This window comes from Onychostoma macrolepis, chromosome 03 (genome assembly GCF_012432095.1).
Source record: "Onychostoma macrolepis isolate SWU-2019 chromosome 03, ASM1243209v1, whole genome shotgun sequence".
NCBI classification, from domain to species: Eukaryota; Metazoa; Chordata; class Actinopteri; order Cypriniformes; family Cyprinidae; genus Onychostoma; species Onychostoma macrolepis.
The window spans coordinates 12,800,424-12,822,668 of record NC_081157.1 but is presented as its reverse complement, the minus strand read 5'-3'; the positions used below and the strand labels follow the sequence as shown (position 1 = coordinate 12,822,668).

Here is a 22,245-nt window from a genome sequence, read left to right as displayed (position 1 = left end):
CATAATATGTTAATAGGCCTGCTTCCGTGAACTGTTGTGTTAACAGTCAATGGCCATCAACATAAACTGTACTTCATCTGAGGATGAAGTGAATCCCTTGCAGTTTGCATCCATTTAAGGTCTCCAAACATGGGTATGAATGGATTTGGATAGATCTGTGTGGCCTTTCTTTGTTTCGGCCACTGCTGTTGCATCCAGAGTTCTAGAGGAATGTTTATGGCAGTCATTTCCTAAACCTTAGGATTGGGTGTGATGGTGAGGGTCAACCCGTAGTCCAATGAGAAGTCCTCTCTTAGGTGGTCGTGTATGCAGAATGTCTCCCTTCCTGTCCTGTTAGAGGTGTCTGGCAGTTGTCTTGGCATCTTATCTGATGGTTCTGAACATCTTTTTATGTTCCTCCACCAAGATCCAATCACAGTGGGGCACATCTCCCTCCACACCGGCAGTTACAGAGGGGCCCTGCCATAAACTGGTCCTTGGAATGCCAATTTGACTGTTGTTCACTACAGGAAGTTTGGTGGACTGTCGGACTGTGGGGGAGTTCTGCTGGGAAGTTTGCCAGAGAAAGGCCTTTGGATATCCACACACCTTTGGGAGAGCTGCAGAGATGGTAACCTCCATGAGTTACGATCCTGTCTGCTGTCTTGAGCTTGGGACGTCCAAATTCAAATACTTCCCGCACATTAAGTACTGGTATGAGATGCGCAACTGCAAGGCAAAGTGGAACTTTAAAGATTTTTTGGATCTACCGGTCTACCGTGTGCCCAAATTGAGGAGTTGGATCTGTCGTTCTCACGGAACCTCAAGAAGTACCGTGAGCATGGCATGCCCTGGTTGGAGACGTGCATTGAGCCAAAAGACAGAATGATCGATCACTGCTCTGGTCTTCCTCAGCTGCATGGGGATGATCCAAAATGGCGATTATTAGGGATGCACGATATTATCGGACTGATATCGTAATCAGCCGATAATGGCTTTAAATGTAAACATCGGCATTGTCCTGATATGAAAAATTATGCTAATATGTCTTGCCGATAAGAGGAATGGGTTAACTCACATGTGCTCAGGGTGTGCTAGTGATTAGATCACATCAGCAATGTGGCTCATTTTTGAAGCAAAGTTTTGTCTGAATGACTATTAGATTCACTGATTTAGATCGCTGCACTTAATCTGTGAAAGCATGTACAGAATGATACGTTCGGTGTATAAACAGTAATAGCACGTGCAGTGGCAGCAGCGGCAGCCTCCCCTGGGTCCTAACGCCTGTTCGGTAAAGCGTTTTAATCTGTAGGGGGTGCTGTTGGCCTACTTCTAATTAAATTAAGAGTAAAATAGCCTACACAAATAACATTTAGAATGTGTTTCTGATTAAATAAAGCAGTAATTGATGTCATAAAAAATGAGTATGTTTTGATTTAATGGTCAGAAGCTATAGCTTAAATGAAAAAAAAAAAGATAAATCACAAACATGACACTTGTAAATTAAATAATTTTATATATACTGATTTATTCATTAATGTGTAATATGTTTTATTTTTTTAAACAAATCGTGAGCTCTAAAAGATTTTCAGAATTTTTACAACTCTTGTTTTAGACCATCTACAAATGTTAAATCTTAAAATAAAATGTTAGGGTTAACACTGCATCTTTCTGGGGAAAAATGCAGCGATTGATATAGTTTATTTATAGTTATTTTCAAAGCTTCAATGTACTGTCAAAAAACCATTATTTTTTTATTTAATTCTAATAAATACGTTCTTGTTAAAAACTAACCAAAATTAAAAACATTTTGCTTATAATTTCTGCACAGGAGAGACTTATATCGGTATCGGGCAAAATTAGATGAAAAATATCGGCATATCGGATATCATCAAAAATCCAATATCGTGCATCACTAGCAATTATGTGTCTTTCCAAAAACAAGCCCGATGCCTGGTCCGTGTCTGACAATGACTGGCCCGTGCCTGATCATGTATGACGTGAAAATTGACCCGAAGCCCGGCCCTAGGGACGTAAATAAGTCGGGGACCGTCGGGCCCGGGCTGAAATGCAGGGTTCTATATCCTAGGCCCACTAAGCAGCTTTACAGATGCATTAAGTGGAGAGAAGGACCCCACATTGTCTTCTATGTTGCCCCTCAAATGGAAACTACTTTCCTTTCTGACAGTGAAGGATGGCCCACTTTCATGTGAAATGAAAGGAAAAATAAAAACTGACTTCACAGCAAGATATGAAATCAGATCTCTCGACACTGTCCTTAACACTGTGACATTCCTAGATCCAAGATTTAAGGACAGTTTTGTTGCAATGGAGGAAGAGGCGAAAGCAGTACTTCTACAAAAATCTGCTGAAGCTAACCAACAGCAAACAAGTCTGGTCCAACCAACAGAGCAACAGCAACAGGAAGATCAAGGAGCCTTGCACAGAAAGCTGTCAATCAGTGTCAGGGGCGGGACTATATTATTGGGTGTTTTTGTATTGGCAAGTGACGTCACTCACAGTGGACCACATTTTTGCGGTCTTGCAGTTACCGGGCAGGACGGAAAATATGATGGGCTGAAGACCAATTAAATTAGATATTAAATTAAATATAGTCAATTTCCCAGCTGCTGGAAGAGGCGGCTGCAGCTCTGGAATCTGCCGGGTCTCCATAATCGAGTGCTCCTTCCCCTGCGATGATGAGAGGCATAAGAAGTGATGGTCAGGGTGAGTATTTTAACATTTTCCCTGTTGCATTATAAAGAATCTCAATGATATCAAATACAGTCAGCTACTCATATAGAGAAGAATCATTACTTACAATTTTTTGTAAGTATTGTTTATGTACCATGTTTTCAGCTACTAACAGAATGAAGAACAATATTATGCATTCATGACCAATATCCATTTTATCAATTGCACATTGTGCTAATAATAATGGTAACAATAAGGATATACAAGGATCTTGTTTGTAGACTTCAGACTTTCAGACTCTCAGCCAAACTGACCCAGCTATGATACTCCCCTTGTTCAGTCCACATCTGCTCAGCAAGAATAGAGATGCCTCAATGTTCTCCAAACCACAATCAATCTGATATATGATTGTATAGCTATAACTGACTACGCATCCCTGGAACACCATACTGCATTAGCCGATTTATAGTTTCCGTCAGTGTGCCTGTCAGAAGAAATGGCAATGGTGGGTCACTTAGCTCCTCACCTTGTTTCTTTGTTTGAACCATAGACTAAAAAAAGATGGACGATTCGTCTCCACTTCCTTTCACTATAGAAAAGTGAAGCCAAAGCATCTCAGTATGGCCGCTGCCATCTTGAGTAAATGACGTCATTTGGAGCCAGAGTCTGTGCAGTAGAGATTCGTTTGGAGCCAGAGTCTGCGCAGTGGTGTCGTGAGATGGAGCCGCAGTATCAAACTCTCACAGACCCAATCAACCATGCCCCCTGATCTTCTCATTTGACTGCCCTATCTTAGTAAATACGGTAAATACGACAACTAACGACTTAAATTTAAAATGTAAAAACTCACAGTAATATACTATATATTGAAAAACAGTAGTGACGTAGGCTATTTTAAAATTATTTAAAATGAACAACTAGTCTACCACAATGTGTGGGGTAGCATCATACAGTTTATGGCGAGCACATGCATTAATTTTTTCTCATATAAAATAAATATATTTCAATGGATTGTTGGTTTAATTTTTGTTATCTTCATTTTAGGAGTAGAAATGACATCAACAAATGTCACAGCCAGCACAGAGGCCAAAAGTAACTATAAATAACATAAAAAAAAATACATGGAAATAAATCTTCTATTGTGATTTCAGCGTAAAGCTTCTAATTTAAGAATGATATAATCAAACTTAAGTTTTATTAGTTCTTGTTGTCCCAGCTACAGCTCTATTATTATTAAGGTTTCATTTATTATGTTTTAATCTGTGATTTAAAAAAAAACAAAAACGTCAAAAAGAAGTTAAAAAAAAACTACATCACTAATATCGATTAAAAACAGCTCTGTTTTATGCTAAGCTTACCTTAACAAGACCTTTGAATCCTGGGACGTTTCAGTGTTTGGTGTACATCAGAGCTGTTCCAAGTTGTCACTTCAAAATTAAGTAAAGTTGACAACGAAAACGGTGTGCTTAAAGATCAGTGGATGAAAAGTATGTATTTATTCTCTCCATGAAAGAAGCACCAAGACTGTGCGCCTCTGTGCTCAATTTGCAGCAAAGAAAACTACATTGACTATCCCAAAACTGAGATACAATCAAATAAAACACTTGTCCAGATCCTTTGCTGGAAACTAAATGAAACTTCGGGTATTCCTGACATAAAGCATACCATAGCTGCCCACGTCCGGTGGTTTGGCTGGAGAGGCATGGTTTGGAGAAACCTCCTCCCCTTCTTCCATCAGTGCCTTGGAGGAAGAGCTGTGCCAGATGTCTTCTTGAGTCACTGTGGTGGAAATGATCTCGGAAACATCAAGAGTGTGAAGCTTGTTGCGGGAATCAAGCAGGACTTGCAAGACCTCCATAGGAAGTTCCCACAAATGAAAATCCATCACCCAGTGATGCCAGTGGAGGTCTGCGCACCCCAAAAAAAATGGACAAAGCCCGGCACTTTATAAACAGTGTCATAGTTTCCTTTGTTTTGTCTATTGGTGGAGGCATTGTGCATCATCGTCAGATAAAGCATAGAGATCCTGGCCATTTTTTGCATGATCGAGTTCATTTGACCCCTTTAAATCAAGTTCAACTAACGTTACAGGAGATCGATTGCTGTAGACAGTACTCTATAATTAATTAGAGTAGGCTATCATTAGTTTTGTATTCCTAATTATTATTTTATACCCATAAAAATAATTAGTAACTGCCAGATAACGTTCGCCTGCTTTTTCCCATCATGGCTAATGTTAGGCATGTTATCTCATCTAATAACATTTATTAATTAGCTTATAAAGCCCACATTTAACGCTACCTAAAAAAAAACAATGGTCTATCGGATCCTGTAGGTCGGTTAGTACATTTTTCGGCTGAAAAACTCTTTGTTGTTCAAAATTTTGTCGGTGTGAAATAACGGTTGCCGTGATTTTGCCAAGTAAGACATGTTCCTGGATCAACATCTTTCGTTGTCATAGCCGATGTCTGGACTAACTTTTCTTTTTTCTCTCAAGATGTATATTATAAAAATTGTGAAATAGTTGCCTACTATGGTATTAACCGCTAGTCAATGTTAAAATATTTGAACTGACCAATCAAATCAAAGTAGGCGGGCTTCATATTCACAGAAGCCGAAGCTGCTGAGCGCGAATTTCAGTTAATGGTCATAAAGCGCGAGTTAACTAAATATTTAATATTCGAAAGTAATTTACAATACAGATGTTAAACATCAGGTTTGCAAACTAATAAATTCTAAATTAATACATTCTAAGAGACAGCTGGCGAGCCACGTAATTTTTGTTAAAAGAGCCATGTGAGGCTCGCGAGCCAAAGGTTCCTAAACACTGTTTTAGATGATGATGGACATCAAGTAGTCTGGCCATCATTTGAAAACATCGATGAGGAGGAAGGTGAATATGTCTCGGTGGAAGACATTTGTCGGATTGTTGACTTCCTTTGTGATTACATAGAAAAAGAGAAGCATGAACGATATGCATTTATATATTTTTTTGTTGTTATGGAGCACATTTTTCTTTATAGCCTCTTCCAAAACTCTGGGACAGTTACTGAAGTTCTGGACTGACTGGGAAGTGCCAACTAAATGCCTAGACATTGTGGTCGAGGGTGACACCGACCTGCCAAAATCATCATCATGATTTTGTTTTCTGAAGCTGCCCAAAGGATATCATGAATATGAAAGGTTTGCAGAAGACATGACCATGGTTGTAGGCATGACTGATGCAGGATTTGCCGATTTGAAGGCTGTCTCTTCGGAAACTATACAGTGTCTTGGTGCTTAACAATACAGCGGGTTTATTTCTATATCTTGGAACACTGTATTTGACAGATATGCAGCAGTTAAATGCTATTACAGTTAAACAGGGTTTCTTTAATTCTTTCAATGTCTTATGAAGGTTTACAAAACAAGCTTGTTCATTTTAATGTTCCAAATCTTATATGCATTTAAATGTCATTAAATTTCAACAGTGTTATTCAGAGTTTTTATTATGTTTTATTTATTTTTTTAAACAAAAACTGTACAGCAAATTTATTCATTAAAATGCAAGTTTTTTTTCTTTAGTTACTTTAAGTTGCAGGATTTAACTACAGTGTTTCATTAATTCATCATTTTATGTAGTAAGGTAAATTAGGTTACTGCTTGTGTGTGTATATGTCCATCACACCGTAGTTCGCTGACAAGCTACGGCTCTGTGTATTAAATGCCGCTCCATCTGAAAGCATGTGAAGGAGATTAACTACTAATCACAGAACCGGCTTTACTGACTAGATGCGCATGATCATCGCATTCAATTATGTGCACAGCCCTACTGTCCAGTCAATGCCATAGTCAGCGTCCACCTAATGGAACTAAACAATAATAATAATAATAATAATAATTATAAATCTAAATAAGTTCTGCACCCCTGCCAATATATTTGTAAATTCAGCGACCAGTAACACTGCTCTTTCTGAGTCCATCATTTGTGCTGTGCAGTGGGGTATGTGAATAATGGCAGTAAAAAAATTAACCACAATTCTTAGCGAATAATGAAAATTGCATGTAAACGAAGTGAAGAGCTTTGCTCTTGACATGTAAACATTATAATGTGATTAAGTCCTTACACTGATTATATATTATTATATATTAATTATATTATCACTGATTATATTACACTGATTATCGCAATATTCATGCGCATGTAAACGCAGTCACTGTTACGGTCTGCGCTCTGTTATAAATAGTGCTGTCAAACGATTAATCGCATCCAAAATAAAAGTTTTGGTTTACATAATGTGTGTGTGTACTGTGTATATTTATGTATATATAAATACACACACAGCATATCATTTGAAAATATTTACATGTTTATATTAATATAATTTATACCGTATATAAATATTTAATATATAAACATAACATTTTTTAAATATATTCATGCATGTGTGTGTATTTATATATACATAAATATACACAGTACTCACACATATTATGTAAACAAAAACTTTTATTTTGGATGCGATTAATCTTTTGACAGCACTAGTTACAAATGAAGACTCGGATCACAGGAACTGCTGCTGATGGAGGGTTTATTAACATGGAGCATGCAGATGCTGGATGAAGTAGAGAGAGGGTAAAATAAATGGTTACAAACATTTATCCAAATATATTATATAATCTTCTCCAACTAATTTTAGATCAGCCATGAATTAGAATTGAACGAATTGATACAACATGAATAGAAAAATCAAATGAATAAACTATACCTTTATGGAGTAGAGAGAGAGTACAACATTGAGAAATTATTTTTCCACCTGGATAGATTAAACACCAGTTAATTCATCCATCCACACACACACACACACACACACACACACACACACAAAACACTTTTCAGTACATTTATAACACTCTTAACAATAATAATTTTGCATATTAAGTACATAATAAAACTTCTGGTAACTTTTACAACCTTATTCAATATATAAGCACCGCTAACTGCTTGCTTCTCGGCGTGCTCAGTGCGCTCTGAGCTGAGGACGCAGCGCGGGATAAACAGAAATGACGTCACGACGCAAAATGAATATAAAACTCGTTTCCCAAAAATGACACAAATAAAAGTACAAAACTAAATTATAACGTTTTCGTGAACAAACTAATATAAAGTATATACACTAAAATTGAAAGGAAGGATCATTAGTGAAATACATCAATTTAGATCGTGAGTACACACTCTTAATAACATCCGTCACACATAACATACATAATTTCCCAAACATTTAAACATAATTAGACACAAAAACGGCATTAAAAGTCTGACCACACAGGTCAGAAAAATCTGTGCCTCAAGTAAGTACGCCAAAGACAACAGTGGTAAAGAAAAAATACATAAAAATGTTTAGGTAGGAGATGAGGGGGGAAATTATGTTTAATTTAAATTAAAGAAGTTCACAATATAAAAGTAACGTACTAATAGCACAGATGTAATTGCAACAACAACCGAACACATATAGCTATGTATGGTATATATAATATGCAATTACAGCAACCAAAACTAGAACAAATAATGTGCAATAAAACATGCATCTGAAAAAATGAGTGTAATTTGTTATTTTGCCTTTTATCTATGAACATTTATGAAAAACCAGAACCAGATCTGTATGCTCAAATTAGTTGAGAAAGACACTGGTGCAGGGGTTTGTGCATTATTAATTTTTAATGTTTCATATGCATGACTTTAAAAATAGAACAGATGGTCAAAATAACTTCTATAATGTACTATCATTTTAGGAAATAAAGTCATTCAAGTACACATGAAAACTAAAGTGATGAGATGTATTTTAAATTAAGCTACAAATTTAACCCACCCAACTCCCAGCATAAAATAATTTCTTGGAAAAGAAAAGAAAAAAAGCTTTCATATTACATTATTAGTTTATGGTTGCCATCGATGTGCCACAAATTGTTTGCAGCAGGTATGTAGTATCGTCTGCAATACAGAGGCGAAATTATGAAAATTGTGTCAGTGTCCAAATATATATGGACGTAACTGTATGTATGTATGATATATTGGCCAAGTTTTTTGACTGCATGCAGGGAGGTACTATAGAGCAACCCCACAATGCTCTTGTACCAGCTTCGGGGGTCATATATTCCTATATACTGTAGGTATATTACTTGAAGCTCCTTGATGGTAATGTCAAAATCGTAATTGCACAATGTGCAAAATTTCATTATAATATTTTTCATAGGTTAGTACTCAAGATCTGCACTAAATTTGTGATATTCCTGTTATACAGTATTTTAGAGTAAACAGTGGAGATGCAACAAAACAGTTAGCCCACGGTTCAATAAATGCCTTGGTGTTTTAACCAGTTTTCAGTTCAGTTCTGATGGTTTGGCACATCTGAGTTCTTTTTAGCAATTTAAAATGCTATTTAAAAAAACAACAACTCCAGTACACTTCTGTACACTGTAGAAAAACATGGATGATCACATGTCTACTTCAAATGTCTTTTAAGAGAAGTATATTTTTTTTAATAGAAAGGCCATTATTTAGTGCTATGAACACATGTAATGTCTGTTTCATTCATACTGGATTCCAGAGGGCACCCTTGTGCAGAAAATTTACATATGCGTTTTACCAAAGAAATAAACCTCAGAAATAACTTCTGTCCTGAGGTACGTCCTAACATTCGTCTGATGTTGTGGAAATGTTCTCTTTTGTTGGACAACAGGTTTAAAGAAGCTTCACATTGCAAGTCATTACAAGGGAAGATGTCCGGCATGTGTTGCTTTTTCAGATGCAAAATATAAGCAGGGAAACATTTCCTCATCTCAGAGTTTAGACTCACAGACACACACATCTTTTACTGTTGCTTGTTTAGTGCGTGTGGACATAGGCGGCACGAGGTTTGAAATAAGATTATTATTATTTTTCTTACCCCATTGGCAGATTATTTTGCTTATTTCCAGCAAAAACTCACTTAATTTTCACTTGTTTTTGCTGAAAACAAGACAATCATTTTTACTTGTCTAGAAAATCCTTCTTGATTGAAGAATTTTTAGATATTTTGGCTGGAAACAAGACCGAAAATCTAAGTATGAAAAGCATTTTTTGCAGTGTATGCCCTAAATTACATTGTGGATACAGAGATTGTTGAAGATTAAATTTGAATTTGATGAAATTTAAATAAAGCATTGTCATTAGATTTTTGTGACAATGGTAAATCATTATGATAGATAATTTGAGAATTAATACAACAATGCTTTTGAAAAGTAACTGTCAGCAATGAATAACATTATTTCTTTTTATTCAGTGAGGAACACCAGAAACATCGTTCACAGATACTGAGTGGACGAAGAAGAGGGGGATGAAGGAGCAGGACAAAATGAAGATGCCATCTAATTTTCTTAACTCTAATCTCCAACATAATCAAGCTATTAAATTTACTGAAATGTTGTTAATAGCTAAAAAATGTATTGCTTTGAAATGTAAAGCAGACATTGATGTGTCAATTGGACTGTGGTTTCTTGTCAAAAATTTGCAACTGTGTACCATTTGAGAAGATCACATATTCACTGAGGGGAGGGGTGAATAATTTGAAAAAAATCTGGAAACCATTTTTGAATTATATAAAAACAGTACCACATGATATTTCTTAATTGTTTTATATTGCATCTCTCCCCTTTTTACTTTTGTGTATTTGTATGTTTCATTTTGTGTTCTGTCTGATGTTTGTTTTTATTGTTATATTTTGAAAAGATGGTGTTTATGAGGAGCAGTGCTTGGCCGGTTTAATGGCTGTGAAAACACACATACACACACACACACACACACACACGTACTTACATATATATAAGTATACATATATAATAGCACATATTACCATATAAACAAGTCTAGCTTGAATCGTCTAAACAAAATGCAAGACAAAATAAACGCCTAGTTCTGTCGCAAAACTCTAGATGGCGCAGGCTGATGGGTTGTTAGTGTAAATGATGATATTCAGTGTTAAATGACTTGGCACAAGCTGTTTGGTTCATGTTGCATATGCAGCCAATGAGCTTGCTGCTTTACATTTAAATGGCTGGTTAGTATCCACATTTTGCAACGCGCTTTCAAAGTTCCTCTTCGCCAAATGATTTCTGTTATTTCAAAGGTCTTACAACAGCAAAATAACCATAACCCACAAGGACACTGGCCAAACAAATAAATATAGTAAACAAAAGGATAAAAACGACAGATCATGTCCACGTTTTTGCCACAAAATTACGCTTTATTATGTACGGAAAGCACATACTCTATCTCTCCGGCTCTCTCTCCCTCACAGACCACACATACATAACAGTTACAGTTTGCACACACTAGCATACATCACACTAATGTTGTTATTTTACGGATTTTATCAGTAAACAACTTAAAAACTACATGATTTCACACAAGCGAGGTAACAATGACGGCGCTGTTCATGAACAAAAGGAACTCCGCTTCGCGTCATGACCGCATCACCACCTCGGGTGTGCATTATTTTTCTAATAATTCAACGGACCAGTTGCCACACCTCAAGACTAGGGCTGCAACAAACGATTATTTTGATAATAGATTAATCGAACGATTAATCGACTAATTGTCGATTATTCCCCTGATTAATCAGTAGACTTTGATTGATTATTCAGCTTTTGCAATTACTTAAAATATTAAGTTATACATATTCTAACATAAAAGTCAATTCAGGTTTAGAAAAGCATATTATGTCATTACAATTATTATACAATTAATTGGTAACACTTTACAATAAGGTTCATTGGTTAACATTAGTTAACATGAACTAAGAATGAACAATACTTCTACAGCATTTATTCATTTTGGTTAATGTTAATTTCAACATTTACTAATGCATTTATAAAAATCACAAGTTGTGTTTTTTAACATTGGTAAATGCACTGTGAGCTAACATGAACAAACAATGAATAACTGGATTTTTATTAACCAACATTAGCAAAGATTAATACGTGAATTTAATAAATGTATTGTTCATTCATGTTAATTAATACATTACAATAAGGTATCATTTGTTATCACTACTTAAAGTATTACCAATTCATTATACAAATAGATGTATTTGGCACACAAAATGAGACACTCTCTCACTGTTTAATTAGCTACATGGAAAAGTAACACATCGTTCTGCCTAACATCTCCTTTTGTAAGTGATAAGAATCAAAATAAAGGTAAGTGATGAGATGCTTTGGATAAACTATTTTATTCAAAACATAATGTCTTAAAATAGCCTACCGTATAGGGTTATGATAATGATTTCTGTAAAACAAACTATCACTTTAATATAGTTATCACTTAAATAGTTTTTCCCCACTAATAAAAAACATTTTACCATTAGCTAGCTCCACACTGGAGAGCTGCTTTATTTCAGAAAATCAAGTTGTAATTCTAACTGAAAGTGACACTGACTCTGGGTTTTCATGTTTAATACTGTAAAGCTGCTTGAATTAAGGCTATCTATTGCATAAAGTACTATATAAATAAACATGATGTGACCGGACTTTACTTGAGTACTGAACTGCAGAGCTCATGCAAACATCCACATCGTTGTAATCAGATGCATTTTTATCTGCTGCTTTCACACTGCTGTCAGTTTTTGTTGTGTTTATTTTGTTACTGAGAGGAAAGCGCGCATATATATTTACATATTCATCAAATGCCGCTCAGGTTCGGGTGTCTTCTCTTGAATTGCATTCGGGAGGGCTGAATTACACTCTTGCGCTACAGCGCCACACTGGTCGAACCGCAGTATTGCAGGCTCTTGCATTAGGTCACGTGAGATCAGACGATTACTCGACAATTTTTTATTGTCGACGTTGTCGATAATGTCGACTAATCGTTTCAGCCCTACTCAAGACATCGATCAATGATATATTTCATGGCATTCGTCCGGTATTTCTACTTAAATTGCTATTGTGAGTAGGATTATTTCTTCCGGCCCGTCGTCAATTATTCAATTATTCCTTACTTATTGCAGCTGTCAACTGTGATTGAAAAGAAAAAAAATCATTGATATTGGGTGGGATTTTGAGTATTTTTTTTTTTTTTTGCTGCATGTATATGGCTTGAGATTCAGATTAATATCTGTTAGATCCTATACAATTGTGTCGTTAGTACAGAGGGCCATAATGACCTCCCCCAGGGCCCCCACAATTTCTACTGAGGGACCAGTGCAGTACAGGGGGCCCGGAAAACCTAGATATGTTTCCAAATTTAAAGATTCTTTGAGACAAATTGCAAAAAGGTAGCATTTCTCAGTATTGTTATTTTTGTTTCAGATTCAGGGGGTTGCTCAAATTTAATTTTCATGTTTCCAACATTTAACCTAAAATTCACAGCAGACAGACAAGTTTTAAAGCACTGCGCATTATAACCAATCCCATACGATTCTGTTGAGCTTATGAATGCAAGGACCAATCAGAAGCGTTCAGATGAGTCATCGCCGAAGCGCCGCTATTTCGTCACCGCGCGTGCTCGCTGACTGAATTCTCTCCTCAAAAATAAAGTGAAGATGTACAAATGTAAGTAAGATATTAATTTCACAGTGTAAACAGCTTTAGAGATTATTATGGGAGTTTTTGACTGAAGTGGACTGAAGTGAAAATGTTCTTTGGTAATGTAAACGTTCTTTGCTCTTTTTGTACAATGAAAGTGTTATGGGCTAATTAGTAACTTACAATGTTTTAATTAAATCCACATAAAATACAAAGTCAGTCGTATTATATGTTTATGGTATGACATCTGGTACTTAAGTAAAAAGCAAAGTTTATGCAAAGTTAATATTACACTGTTAGGCTACTTTGCCTATCGCCCATTATAGATCAACTAACATAATCTATAAAGGTGCAAAATGCATTTACTTACACATATTTGAGAAGCAAAATGCATTTACTTACACATATTTGAGAATCTAGATATTTCATTATATATTTTGGGAATATTTCTAATTAAAAAAAAAATACATAAGCCTATATCAGTTATACAGTGGTATTGTGGCTGCTGTGTGTCATATGACAAGCGTGAGAGCCCCCCCCCCCTTCACTCGTGCCCCCTCAAAAATGACGCCCCTGACATACAAAATTATTTGTCAAAATAAATGAAACATGATGAAATATTCATTTTAGTTGAACTTGTTATAGATTACTTCTAAAGATTGCAATGATACATGACATGGTGAAATAATACTTAAAGTAGGTTAGGATGAATTTTAAAATTGTGCCCCCTAAAAGCACAAGTGGCTCCTGTCTGGCCCCCCCAGTTACTGTGGTCTAGAACCACCCCTGAACATTAGCCTAAGCCATGTTAAGGGTTTTTCAACTGCACTACCTTTGCGCTCGCGCCTCGCGTTTTTTTTGCAGTGTCTCGAGCATGACACGGCGCTCAAGTCAAAAGTGTAACAGTTAAAAAGAAGAAAAAAAGAGACCCAAGTTGTTTTTTTGTTGTTTTCTTGCCTTTTTCAAAGCAAAAATACTTTGTGTGCCTTTTAAAATGTACCGTGACGGGGCCCCCACGCACCGCAGGGGCTGCGGGGGTGTCCCGTACACCATGATTTTTTATTGTTTTTATTGTTATATTTGAAAAAGCAAAATTAAATTAAATAAAGAAAAAAAAAGCCACCATGACCACCTCCTGAAATGTTTGCGCTATCGGATTTAAATGCATCTCGAAAGAGTTTCGGAGGACATTAACAACTGGGTCTTTTCACGATCGAGAAAACGTATAAAGTGACCAGGTGTCCTGTGGTGAATTGTGTGAATTTCACTGCTGTGACTTACCTCTACAGTTATAATATCTCAAGAAAAACCTTACATTGAATTATTTTGCACTTATATAACTTTTACCTTAGTTATCAATTCCTGTCCAGGCTCTACACATTTGCCATATTTCTTTTATCTGATAAACTCAGTTCAGTTCATGCAGCTCTTTTCTATAGAGCTGATGGTCTGAATTAGATGTTTTAGATAAGAAAAAAATGCTGAACTTGCAGCGCTGTGGGAGCGGAATTAAGATGAATCACTGATATAAAGGAAGTTGTGGCCTTGCATGAACTCAATGCGATAACATTTAGATCTTGTGATATGAGGGGGCTCACATATCAACACTTTAAAGATGTATGGTTATTTTCACAACACTTTATTACACACCAGGACTAACATCAACACATCTCTCATTTTATTTCTAAACCTGTTTTGAAGAGATTGTCTTTTCATATTTGACTGAAACTGTGTTCACATGGCTTGGTTCTGTTTGTGCTTGTGGTGTCTGGTTGGTGAGTTTTAAAAAAAATGTATGATTCAGTTTTTCCCCCAAAATGTATTTTATGTAACAACATTGAAGTTCAAATACTAGCAGCACTAGTTTTCATTGGAGACATTATTGTCATCTGAAGTAAAATTGTTTTCTGTTTATGATGTTCGGAGCTCAAATGAACTTCATTTCATTCTGAAATCACCAGATTTCAAATTTCAAATCTAAACTTAAAACCATTTACATTAGTAAACCATTAGTAAGTTATCAGTAGCTCTTACTCTGTTTCTGCTTGTTCTTCAGGTACATTTGGCGATACATATGGGCTGAAGGCAGTGTCAGTGATGGAGGGAGAATCTGTCACTATACACACTGATAGAGAAATGAGAAATAATGATCTGATTCTGTGGAGGTTTGGACCAGAAAAGACTTTAATAGCTGAAATCAATGTAGTGGACAGCAGCGTGACTGTAAATGATGAGTATGATGGACGATTCAAAGGTAGAATGAAGGTGGATCGTCAAACTGGATGTCTGACCATCATAAACACCAGAATTGAACATGCTGGACGTTATGAACTACAGACCAACACGATGAAGAAGTTTTTCATTCTCACTGTCAATGGTGAGCTAAATATCAGTTTCATCTGTTGGGTCATGTGTTTGTTTGGAGTATTATTCTTTACTTTAGTAAATTCAGTACTATTTGAAAGTCTTAATCTGTGACAAACACTGTTTCTGTTTGTTCTGCAGGTGCGGTTGGCGATAAGGATGAGATGAAGTCAGTTTCAGTGATGGAGGAAACTCTGTCACTCTACACACTGATACTGAAATAAGGAACAATGATCTGATTCAGTGGAGGTTTGGAAATTATTTAATAGCTGAAATCGTGGAAACGGCCAACGGCATCACTGTATATGACGATGTTCTTGAAGGGAGATTCAGAGACAGACTGCAGGTCGATGAAGAAACCGGATCTTTGACCTTCACAAATGCCAGAATTGAGCACACTGGATTTTATCAACTACAGACCAACCAAACGAAGAAGGTTTTTACTCTCAGTGTCTATAGTGAGTTGGTTATACCATTTTTTAATTATTACAGTTTTCAAGTGGGTCGAAAGAAGTAGTGTATCACTTACATGTTAAATAAGATAACATCTAAATGATGAGATACTTATTTAGATCCCTAAAATGAAAATGTCTTATTGACTCCCAAGTTTACATTTACTGGTAACTTTCTATATCAGATTGTTTTTACGCCTCCTTTCGATCAGTCTTGGTACCTCTGAATTTTTCTTCCTCATCTACAACACTATCTTCATTCATCGTCATTTAGCTATTTTCTCTATTTTCTCTCTAGCTCCTCTGCCTGTTCCTGTCATCTTCAGCTACTGTCCTCCTTCATCATCGTCATCAGCATCCAAATGTGTGCTGCTGTGCTCAGTGGTGAATGAGGGTCAGGTGACTCTCTCTTGGTACAAAGGAAACAGTTTATTGTCCAGCATCAGTGTGTCTGATCTCAGCATCAGTCTCTCTCTGCCTCTGAAGGTGGAATATCAGGATCAAAACACCTACAGATGTGTGCTGAACAATTCATTCACTGAGCAGACTCAACATCTGGACATCGGTGAAAGCTGTCACACATGTTCAGGTATGGTAGCGCTGATATTAGTTGATGTCAGCAGGGATTTCACTATGTATTTAGCACATATTTCATGTTTTTACTCCTCAGGCTCTGTCCGCGGTTGTGATACTGTTCAAGCTGTGATCCGATTGGTCGTCACTGCTCTAGTGGGCGTGGCTGCTGCGGCTGCTGTTGTTGTTCTGTATTATGACATCAGATCCAGAAGAGCTGAACAGATTCAAGCACATTCTCGAATATCAGCAACCTAAACTATGTGGTTATTTCTGATGTAACCTTTTATCATTTATAAATTATCATTTATTTTCAAAGGCTTTGTATATTTATCTGCTTGTATCGATGTTGATTTATCAGCAGCTCATTTTCACCCTAGAAGATGATTTGAGAACAAAAAGCAATGCAAGTATCAAATGCAAGTATTTGTCATAATAAAAACAGAGATTACTAAAGCTAGCACCAGGGATCATCTTTGTTGGCATTTTTCATTGAAAAGTAAGGCTATATGATTAGTTAGGCCAGACGATAATCTGATTAGTGAACCATTTCAAAATTATTTGATGTAAAATATACTTTCTCTGTTATAGTTACACTGTAAAAAAAAAAAAAAAGTTGACCTAACTCAAAAAAAATAAGGCAACCTATCGCACTCAACTTAAGTTCAACTAGCAACTGACAACTTAAAAACTGAATAAAAGTCCGTCTACATTTATCATTTAAATTATATCATGTTAAAAGTTCTGTTAGAGCAACCAAACATTTTTTTAGCATTTAGCAATGCTAAACTTTTTTGTTAACAATCCTCTTTCATATTTCTGTATATTTTCAAAGCCTTCTACATAATATGGGTAGTATTTGCTTCTTAAAACTAAAGGCAAACATTTACGCAGATAGACAAATGTATTAAACAAATTGCAATGAGATGCGCATATATACAGTATATAGTGAAAATATGAACTCTGATCCACATGACAGCTAGCGTGACAGTGACAACAGCATAAATTAAGCCAGTAAAATTTAAAACGATAATATTTTAATGATAATTAACATAAAATGTTTTCAAGTTTCAATGCAATATTGTTCAGTGTAAAATTGTCAGATGACTCAATTTGAAAAGTTGGGAGAACATTTGGATACGTTGTGAACAAATGCTTGAGTATCTAAATAAGGTAAACAAAACAACTTTTGCTAGTGACATGTTTAGAGTATTTTTGGTCAGTTCACACAAAAAAAATAAACGGACTTCTACTAAACATTCTTTGTTCAGGCTACTTTTTTACATTGGTTTGCAGGACTTTTTGAAAGTTGGATTTTTCACAGTGTATATAGTTCTCTGTTTATTGGTGCTTTGTTTTGTGTTTTTAAGGTATGGAAGATAAGTGGGAATCACTGTATAATCTCCTGTCAGTGGGATTGTACCCATCAGGGTATGATAAGTCCAAAAGGCAGAACCTTCGTAGATATGCACCCAAATTCAACCTAAAGGGTAGTTATTTTAATTTAAATTGTTTATTGTTGCCATCTTGATCTTTCTTTTCCAACAATGGCAAACGCCCTTTTAGTCTACTTCAGTCGTGTTTCACTTTAATGTAAATGGAGAACTTTTTTATTGAAGTAGAAGAGTGATCAAAACCAAAGAGGAAGCTAGGATGATCTTTGAAGAATTACATTCCTCTCCGATTGGTGGGCACACTGGGATTGGTAAAACACATGCTGCCATCTGTACCGGATTTTACTGGTATGGCATGTGTGTTGACATTGAAAATTGGGTATGCGTTATTTTATTTTATGTATCAGCACATACAGGTGCACCTCAATAAATTAGAATGTCGTGGAAAAATGTCACCATATTCTAATTTGTTGAGATAGTGAATTAAAATACTTCATAAGACCAATAAAAAAATAAAAAAATAAACATTTTTAGTGAATTGTTGGCCTTCTGGAAAGTATGTTAATTTACTGTATATGTACTCAATACTTGGTAGGGGCTCCTTTTGCTTTAATTACTGCCTCAATTCGGCGTGGCATGGAGGTGATCAGTTTGTGGCACTGCTGAGGTGGTATGGAAGCCTAGGTTTCTTTGACAGTGGCCTTCAGCTCACCTGCATTTTTTGGTCTCTTGTTCTCATTTTCTTCTTGACAATACCTCATAGATTCTCTATGGGGTTTGTTGTGGAAACAAACAATGGTCTTCTCAAATTTGTCAATAAAGCTCAAGAAGCAGAGTTCCAGATGTCAAAATAAGACTTTATTGACCACAGCAACAAAGCCGAGATGACGGCTGCCGCATCTAATCTTTGTCTGTCGGGGCATCCGTTTTATACCCGTTTTTCCACCCATATTTGGTAGTTCCAGTTTTTTATTGGTTATGCCTGTCTGGTTTGCCACGATTTATTACCAGCCCACCTGGTCCATCTTTTAAAGGTAGAATTTGGCCAGATCCGCCATTTTTTTAAAACTTTCATTTTACGGCTTCCCATTGGTTGGCGGTGTTCCCATAAGACATACATCAAAGTTGTTTACTTGTACCTGTCATATCCTGGAAATCACCCAAAGTTCATTGGGTTATTCAAGTTCATTGGTACACTACAATGGAAAATACCAACACTGTCCAATGGATGGCACCTTAAGACTTACAATCTGCACTAAGACATCCAGTATTTGAGTAATTCAGTATATTGATCAGTCTATTGATTACTTTTATAATCATACATAATATTTTAAGTAAGATAATACTATATTGAGTAAATATCATAATATAAAGTAAAATAACACAATAGGTTCAGGTCTGGTGAATTTGCTGGCCAGTCAAGCACACCAACACCATAGTCATTTAAACATAAATTATTTAATCAGAATGAGCTTTATTGCCAGGTATGTTTACACATACGAGGAATTTGTTTTCGTGACAGAAGCTTCCACAGTGCAACTGAATGACTCAGATAATAAAAGAATGAAGATACAATAAGTTAACAGGGAATAACAATATACAAATTGACAATTGTATGTACAGGTATATTACAACAGACAGTTTTTTCAATTATATTATATAACATGTATATACGTATAACAACATATAATAACATTTTATATCATACATTTAAAATAAATGTATTATTTATTATTAAAAATAAATAATAAATACATATTTTTACCATGATCTACAGACGACACAGACTAAAATGTCATTCAGTGCAACAATAGTTTATATCTTGTCATGCATATTTAAAAAGAATAATTTAATGACATATTAAAAGATTAATTACTTGTAATTGTACATTTTTAAACTTGGCCATTATCCTAAGATTTGCCCATTTATCGGCAAGAAGTTTGTAATCATTAAAACACAATACAATTTAGTATGGTCACTTATTCTTTGATATATTTTAATATTTACAGGTCAGAATAAGTACCGTATTGTCCTGAATATAAGACAATGTTTTTTTCTTGGAAATACATCTGAAAAAACGTGGTCGTCTTATATTCGGGGTCTAGACTTTGACATGTCAGTAATACACCCACAACAATAGGTGGCGCCAAAAACGCATAAAACGAGTGTGCCATGAAATATTTAATGTAATGTGAGTTGTAAAGATCACGAGTGAAAACAAAAGAAAAAGAAAAGCTTACAGCGGCACGAGTCGTCACTGTCATGTTAGCCTGATGTGATGTGACCAAACTTCCTCTGTAAGTGATTTTAAAACATAAGACAGTACCCAGATTTGAAGACTACAATAAGATTTCACTTCTATTGTTAAGGCTACTATGAGATGGATAGCCTAAATGTTATATAATTCAGATGGGCTACCTGTTATTTCAATGGTATATCAAAAAATGTATATTTTTCAATGTCATTGTTGGTACATTTTACCAGTATTTACCATATTTTCAAAACAAAAATTAAAATAGGAAAAATATGCAATTTGAAAATAATTTAAGAAAAAATGTTTTACAGAGAGAGAGCAAAAAAAAAACAAGATTTGGTTTTCAAAAAGCCTTTTTCCAAAAGGTACATCTGGAAAAAGGGGGGTCGTCTTATAATCAGGGTCGTCTTATATTCGGGACAATACGGTATGTTTCATTTTTATTTCTCCATAAATATAAAAGTTACACTGAATGACAATGGAACATTATTTCACCCACATTTTGACATTTTATTTTCCCAAAACATATTTAAAAATATGTTGACACTTTACTTTCATTTAATGTGCTTTCTATGTATATAACATCACTTTTGTAAATATCTTTTGATGCGGACACCTAAATGTCTTTGACCTAGTAACATTATGATAATATACACACACACACACATACGGAAAGTATTCAGACCCCCTTAAATTTTTCACTCTTTGTTATATTGCAGCCATTTGCTAAAATCATTTAAGTTCATTTTTTTTCCTCATTAATGTACACACAGCACCCCATATTGACAGAAAAAACGCAGATTTATTAAAAAAGAAAAACTGAAATATCATATGGTCCTAAGTATTCAGACCCTTTGCTCAGTATTTAGTAGAAGCACCCGTTTGATCTAATACAGCCATGAGTCTTTTTGGGAAAGATGCAACAAGTTTTCCACACCTGGATTTGGGGATCCTCTGTCCAGTTCAACACATGATCTCTTTACGGCAATTTACCTGGTAATTTTCCAGTAAAGTCTGTATGTGTAAAAGGGGCTAATGAGCACTTATTTCTTCTGGCCAGTGGTCAAATCAAGGACCACATGTTTGCCCTGATTTTTTTATGCCTGTCCACCTTGAGGCTTGCCGGTGTAGACATGCATATTCCAAGCATGGCTCATCCTGATGTTACATGCTGCCCAGATTTTGATTCCATATTTAGCTGGCTTACTGGGCATGTACTGCTTAAATGCACATTTACCTCTAAATGGCACCAGGCTCTCATCCACTGTTATGCCTGGGCCAGGGTTGTACATTAGTGGGAGACACTCACCTGTCCTGGAATTTCTTATTAGTCAAAGTAATAAATTAATAGTGAAGACTGAGAATGAAAAACCAAACAGAGTTTTGTCTTTGTCTTGCTTTAATTCTCTGCAGAGAATGATCTGGTTTACACACAGCTTGAGTCTGTGAGCAAAAGAGATAACAGGCAAGCTCACAGCCCAAACTTTATATCATTCAAAAGGATACATTGAAGGACAAGTAAAACTTTGCACTAATCATGTTACGCACATCACCCCCTAGTACATCCCCAGAATGCATGATACTGCCTGTTAATGCACGTTACATAAAAGCTAGGCCACAAGGGCACTGAGTTCTTCTATTATTTGAACTCAACAGATATATATTAAGAAAAGAATATATGTTATGCAATATGTAATTATTAATGAGATTAATGCAATCATGCAAAATGGAACAAGATTAAAAATTTCCATTACACACCCTATAGATTTCAGACATCACATACTGCTGCCAGTTTCAAGTCAAGCAGGTCTTGTGGTCCTGTCATCAAATCGGATGACTCTGGACAAAGTTTGGAATTTTTGTAGCAACATGACAGCCCGAAAAATTGCACGTCCAGTCTCAGCTTCCCATAAACTGGATATGGCATCATTGTTTGATCGATAAACTCCAGCAAGAATGAGCACACCAATAAAAGTTGTCAATGTCTGTCCACAGC

At 35.7% G+C, this 22,245-nt stretch overlaps 1 protein-coding gene across 1 annotated transcript; it reads left to right on the top strand.

Moving 5' to 3' along the window:
• The first annotated feature begins 11,111 nt into the window (after positions 1-11,111).
• Positions 11,112-18,181, top strand: LOC131534548 (uncharacterized). The gene is made up of 5 exons (XM_058767501.1): positions 11,112-11,175; positions 15,269-15,589; positions 15,741-16,034; positions 16,327-16,617; positions 16,699-18,181. The coding sequence occupies exons 1-5, from the start codon at positions 11,112-11,114 to the stop codon at positions 16,857-16,859; spliced, it is 1,131 nt and encodes a 376-aa protein (XP_058623484.1). The 3' UTR covers positions 16,860-18,181.
• The last annotated feature ends 4,064 nt before the right edge of the window (positions 18,182-22,245 follow it).

What these genes read in the sequence shown, in the direction of transcription:
- LOC131534548 (XM_058767501.1), top strand. Translation starts at nt 11,112, where the DNA reads ATGACGGCGCTGTTCATGAACAAAAGGAACTCCGCTTCGCGTCATGAC. An exon ending in TTTCATTCTCACTGTCAATG is followed by an intron (nt 15,590 to 15,740) that starts GTGAGCTAAATA and finishes GATAAGGATGAG; the next exon opens with ATGAAGTCAGTTTCAGTGAT. An exon ending in TTTTACTCTCAGTGTCTATA is followed by an intron (nt 16,035 to 16,326) that starts GTGAGTTGGTTA and finishes TTTTCTCTCTAG; the next exon opens with CTCCTCTGCCTGTTCCTGTC.